General features: G+C 37.5%; 1 protein-coding gene across 1 annotated transcript; it reads right to left on the bottom strand.

Annotated features, from left to right (window-relative positions):
* Positions 1 to 309: 309 nt before the first annotated feature.
* Positions 310 to 4,754, bottom strand: LOC115796785 (uncharacterized). The gene is made up of 6 exons (XM_030753216.1): positions 4,662 to 4,754; positions 2,043 to 2,092; positions 1,607 to 1,924; positions 1,444 to 1,533; positions 1,156 to 1,292; positions 310 to 1,080 (listed from the first exon to the last, which is right to left on the bottom strand). Exons 2-6 carry the CDS (start codon positions 2,083 to 2,085, stop codon positions 1,042 to 1,044), a joined length of 627 nt encoding a protein of 208 aa, XP_030609076.1. The 5' UTR covers positions 2,086 to 2,092; positions 4,662 to 4,754; the 3' UTR covers positions 310 to 1,041.
* Positions 4,755 to 6,105: the final 1,351 nt, after the last annotated feature.

Genomic DNA, 6,105 nt, shown 5'->3' with positions numbered 1-6,105 from the left:
TGTTCCTGCATGAAGATATAAATGATAATTCAACATCCTAAATAGCTCTCACTCCACCTTGAAAGCCAAAGAATAAAAATAAGTTTTTAGGTTTACTTTAAAAATATCCAATGTGGAGACTGACCTAATATCACCTTCATGTGGACATTTATTGTCAAGGAACGGCTGTGCTGCAGGCAGGAAGGACAACCCCAATGCAGGATACGCCAGGCAAAGGTTAAGCTTAAAATCCACTTTATTTATGAGTTGTCAAACAAAAGACCGGACTTGATGGGACCAGTGGCAGAACTGCAGACAATAAAAAAAAAACAAAAAAAAAAACACTTGACTGAACTGAAGCAAAACCATAAATCCAGGCAGGGAGCACACACAGCAGGAAAACAATGAAGCAGACCTGACAAAGGAAAACACAAGGAACTAGAAAGCAAAACACAACCAAACGAACCCCAGAACAGGACAGACAAAATTAAGCAAAAACAAAACACGGGGTCCATGACATTTATTGGAATCAGAATTGGAATTACACACACTTTATATCATATTTTTACAAACACACTGATAAATAGAGTTTTAAATGTGCAGTCTCAAATAGATACAACAAACTGTGCACACAAACCACTACAGCAAATCTGATGCAATCTTCTAACTTGTTTGAGTTCATTTTTTTTCCAAGTTAAATAAAAAATACACCAAATAAAAATGTGTTCCTCACACTGTGGTGTAGATCACTGAGCTTGTTGTGAGGTTTGTGTGGGTGACTAAAGATGACGATAACTCTTATCTGAGAATCAGTCTTTCATTCCTTCTCTTTGTCTCTCTGCTGAGTTGAGAAAGAAGAAGAGATGATGGACAAACTCATCAGTTTTCATGCTGCTACGTGTCCACTCACATCTGAAGCAGTTGTAGTTGAGGATGAAACTTAATCAGCTAAATGAGTTCATATCTTCCAAAAGCACTTTGATGCTCAGAAAAGTTCCCCTCAGGACCCGTTCATGTTACCATTCAATTATGAAATGTTGTCCTCTGGATACTTTAAGGAGATCAATAAGGGAACATCTGTCCAGGTGTTGATCTGTAACACTGAGAGGACATAAATAGAGTCAAAGCACAGATCACAACAAGCAAAATAGCTGAAAAACAAGAAGAAATAAGTACCCTTCTTATTTCAGCCTCGACAGTAACAGCCTCCCACAGTCCCCACAGAAAGAATAAAACTGCTGCTGTCAGTATTATAACTGCCTGAGCGTAGGCGAGCATCATGTCCAGTCGTCGTTCTCTTTGTTTAGCTGCAGCTGAATGAAGGCAAAAACATGTTTATAACCAATCTGTTTGTCATGTCTGGTGTTCACGACAGGAGCAAAACTCACATCAGTGGAATGGAAAATGTCACACAGCACAATGAAGTAAAACTGTTTATAAAATATACAGTAAGGGTTCACCAACCTTTAGTAGGTCCTGGTTCATATTTTGGTGTGTTTGGAGACACATAAATGCTGCTCTCACTATGAGAGGTCACATCCACGATAAAAGTTACTGTGAAAGAAATGTGAGACTAAATCAGAGCACAGATCACTCCTGCTTTAAAATAAGCTGAAATAAATCTCACCAGAGGTCAGGAGCTTCCAGATCATCAGATCACAGCTGTAGTTTCCTGCATCTCCAGCTGTGACTCTGAACAGCTGAAGTTTGATCCGTCCTCCTCTCAGAGCATCTTTGTCACTCTGAACCCGTCCTGTAAACTGCTCGTGCTGAGACTTTGGTGCTTCAACACCTTTTTTGATTACAAATAAAACCTTTGGAGGTTTGGACTGGAAAGAACAAATTAAAGTGGAGAGAGACACATCAGTTTGGAGCTGACTGTCCCATATGAAAGTGATGTTACCATCCTCGTCTGCCTCATAGACATTTTCCACACCAAATGTCCCTGTGGAGGCAACAAAGAAGAAATAAGTATCATTGTGTTGTCTTATTGAGATAACACCTCTGTGTTGATTGTTTATTACTCTATGTTTACCAGAAATGAGTTGCGTGTAGAGACTTACAGACAGAGGAGGTCAGGCTGAAAAACAGAAGGATGCGGATCATCTTCTCCCTGTGAGAATTATTATTATTGTTTTAGAAGAGTCAAGTTAACATAAAGACACACTTTGTCTCTGTGTCCACCAGAGGGCGCTGCTCACACAAACTATTATTCATTATCATCTTGTAAAGTCAGACAGCTCTGAAACATCTTAATGCCACAGAGCGCTGTGCAGCAGGCAGAGCTGGACCCAAAATGCAGGATGTAGGAGGGTAGTTGCGGCTTTCTGCCCTCATTATTAAATAGACTTTTTTGACAAAGACAGATTTTTACACTCTCTTACTCACTCATGCAAACAACACAACACAACACAACACAACACAACACAACACAACACAACACAACACAACACAACACAACACAACACAACACAACACAACAAGATTGCTGGTTTGTGTAGACCTTGTTTATCATGTATGTGTGTATTTTTTCAGCTCCTGTTTGTTCTTTGTATGTGTTTTTGTTTTGTTTTTTTCAATGTGCAGCAGTCAGTGAAAAGTTGTTTATCTTCTTGTCCTCTTGCTCTTGTTTTTTTCCTTTTTCTTTCTTCTTTCTTGCTTTGTTCCCTGAATGTCAACTCTAGTATTGCCATAATACATACCCACTACACAAGAACAGAGAAAAACACTAACAAGAGGAGAGCCTATAGAGAATCTATAGATTCTCTATAGGTATGTGTTTGTACAGCAGTGCATTCAGATCATAATTCTGATTGCAAAAGCTGCCAGACAGGACAGACTTTAAAAAAAGAGAGAAAAAAGAGAAAAGAACAGTTACCACCAGAGCGCAGGAAACACGACTGAACAGGAAACATGGGTTAATTTGACAGGAGAGAACAGAAGGCCTGGACAAGAGAACATGGACAGACAAAACAGATGCAACACCAAGGAACACAAAAGGGAGCTGAGTAGAAACAACCTGCATTTCAATAGAAGCTCAGAGGAAAATAATAAAAACATAAAGTTCCCCAAACAATAGACAAGATTTATAAACTTTGAAACAGGGGAAATAAACTAAACAGTAACTGTGAGGGTAAAAAGAGAAACACAAATGATGAACTAAATATTCAAGGCCACAATGGAGGCACTAAAGAATATGTTGGTAATTTTTTAAATCATTTTTATATTGATATTTACTGTCAGCATTTCTATAACATGTTTTAAAGTATATTAGTCACACACAGAAAGAACACTGAATACTTTAAGGTTACTGGGGTAAAGGTAAGGCCTCTTATATTTATTACTTATATGTGGTTGAAGTCTGAGGGGGATGCAAGAACATCTTTGGTTCACGTGACTTTTTTTAACCTCATGTTGTATTTTAGGAAGTCTTAGGCACCAACAGAGGAGTTCTGCAGACCCACCTGTGTTTTGGTAATGTAGCTTTGCAGAGGTTTTAATAGAAAAAAAGATCCTTCACACATGACACCTGCCAGAGCTGAGGTATCCTGATGATGTTTGTTTCTTTAGCCCGTGTGGGACAAGAGTTGGCAGAGCCTCAACAGGTGATTGGTTGGGGTTCAAGTTTCATGACTTTATGTAAATTAGCAGGAGTCAAAGGTAAGTGGGCAGTTACCATCTTTAAGATATAAATGTTGGCCACCCTTTATCTCATGCTCTTACTTTTTTGCTCTTTTCTTTCTTGTCCTCATTTTTTCTCTTCCTGTTTTCTGGATCTTTCTCTGTCTGTGTTTCTCTCTTCTGTCTGTCTCTCTTTGTGTGTGTATCTTAGTCTTAACTATGTTATATCTCACCTATGTAGCTAAGATGTCTAATAAACAGCCCTCACTAGAACTTCCCAGTGATTTTTTGGAAACGTTGGGTTTTATTGGGTTTGCATTTTCGGCCACAAAGAGCATGAGGACCCCTAAAAAAATTTACCAACAAATACATAATGTAAACAAAGTGGAAGAGAAGCAAAACTCAAACATAACTTATTCACAGAATGCAAGAAAACATTAACTTCACAAAAAACTGAAAACCCAGAAGCCACAACACCTCAAGGTCACATGCTCACTGTTTTAAAATTTCCAGCCTATGATTTCACCAAAATTATACATTATAATTTTAATCTGATTTTTTTTTTTTTGTTGATTAGCTGAATGTTAGTTTTTTGTTTGTTTTTGTTTTTGTTTTAATCAAACATACCGTTTCCTGTACTCTCTGCTACATTAAAGGTTCAACTTTTCACATCTTAAAAACTGGATTAGAACAAAAAATAATGATGACAATAACAACAGCTGAGTCTGTTAACTTCTTGCTGCTGCAGATTGTCTTGTTTGTGTAACTAAACAGATCTTAAGTACAACACACACACAAAAAGCTCATTAGAGTGAAATAAAAACTTGGAAACTCGTTTTTGCTTGTTTCTCTCTGATGCCTTTATTAGCAGACATTGTTTCAAAAACTATGAGAACTCTGCTCATCACAAATTTTAAATATTTTCAGAGACAGATATTAATTGGCATTTAGGCAAAATATGTAGTTAAATAAACGAGTGACCTTTGAGCAGAGTTCCTGATTTTCTGATTGGTGATCAACAACAACACTGACGGTCAGTCTGTTTTAGAGAGTCTGCTTACCTGTTAGTTGGAGTGTGTGCAGCGAGCTGTCCTCTTTCCACTCTGATTTGTTTAAAAGAGACAACAGGTCATTACAATGTGACAGTCAGCCTGCCTTTAAACGTGTGGTGTGCACAAAATGTACAAACCTGTTCAGCCTGTTCGAGTCCCAGTCGCCAGAGGTGGTGAAAGTACAGACATTCTGTACTTAAGCAGAACTACAAGCACTTGTGTTAAAAAAAATACTCTGGTAAAAGTAGATATAAATTTTAATCCTTATGAGTGTACTCAGCTTGGATCTGTTCTGAACATTGTGATCAGCTGACCTGCTGCTCTGAGGTTTACTGCTCTGTGTGGATGAACTGAATTCACAAAGATGTAACTCAGTATTTCACAGCTATCTTGGCAACATACAGCTTGTAGTGAAGGAATCTCAGCATCAACAGCTTTGATTCAAACTCATCTCTGCTGCACTTCATGTAATTCTGATAATGAACACACACTGTGCACTAGTTCAACACAGAGTTTTACTGTAAATACTGTGCAGCAAATTGACCTGCTTATCCTGCAATAAACTGCAGTATTTTCATACAATCTTTGAATTACACAAAGTTAGCATACCTCAGTTTGTTTTTCAGTCCTTACCTTTAAATCTAACCTCTCTTCTTCCTCTCTTGTCCTCTTTCTCCATCTCTGAGTGAACTTCTCTCTTGTTCTTTTCTCTCCCTGAAATACACCAGTTCTTCTTTAAGCTAGCAGACACACTGTGTGACAAACTGCAGAAAAACTCCAGTACAGATACCTGAAAAATCTACTTAAGTGCAGTAACAAAGTATCCGTATTTGATTATTTCCCACCTCTGCCAGTCACATTGTGCTTTTACTGTGATTTAAACAGGCCTATGTTTTAATTTTGAGATGTATTACTTTTGCATACATTCAGAAATGTTTTAAATTTACTAATGATAAGAAATACAGTGGACACAACACAGAAAGAAATAGAAATAAATGAAAAGATATTAAAATATTGAATACATACTCATTTTGTCTCCTTGTCTTTCCATTCATAGCTCATTATTCTCTTGAGCATTCAGTGCTGTCTTCAGTTTTATGTTGCATAATTTAGCAGGTCACCTCCTGTCAGTGACGTTGAGGCTGTGCTGGTCAACATTTATCTCATTGCTTGGTGAATTTCTCCTTTTTGCTTTAACTGCATCTCAGCAGGTGACAAGCACTACATGGATTTGTTCTGTAAGTCAGCCGCATTTATTTACTCCTTTAATTTGATTTTATTTATTGTAATTGTTTAAAAAATCTTTGGCTGCAGAGTTTATGTCCATTAGAAGAAAAGACAATGTTAAATATTTGATTAAAGTTTCCAGTAACAACTCAAGCTGCAGCTTAGTGTAGGTAGGATCTCCATCAGTTATTTAGCTTTAAAAGCTACATTTGGATCAACACATATG

Source organism: Archocentrus centrarchus, chromosome 18 (assembly GCF_007364275.1).
Source record: "Archocentrus centrarchus isolate MPI-CPG fArcCen1 chromosome 18, fArcCen1, whole genome shotgun sequence".
NCBI lineage: Eukaryota > Metazoa > Chordata > Actinopteri > Cichliformes > Cichlidae > Archocentrus > Archocentrus centrarchus.
Note: the sequence above shows the minus strand (reverse complement) of the source record. Positions and strands in the feature narration are given on the sequence as shown.

Excerpts from the sequence above, each read along its gene's own strand:
- LOC115796785 (XM_030753216.1), bottom strand. The coding sequence starts at position 2,085 with ATGATCCGCATCCTTCTGTTTTTCAGCCTGACCTCCTCTGTCT. Across the intron at positions 1,534-1,606 it reads CTGGAAGCTCCTGACCTCTG|TAACTTTTATCGTGGATGTG; the intron begins GTGAGATTTATT and ends TTTCTTTCACAG. Across the intron at positions 1,081-1,155 it reads TCGAGGCTGAAATAAGAAGG|TGTTACAGATCAACACCTGG; the intron begins GTACTTATTTCT and ends ATGTCCTCTCAG.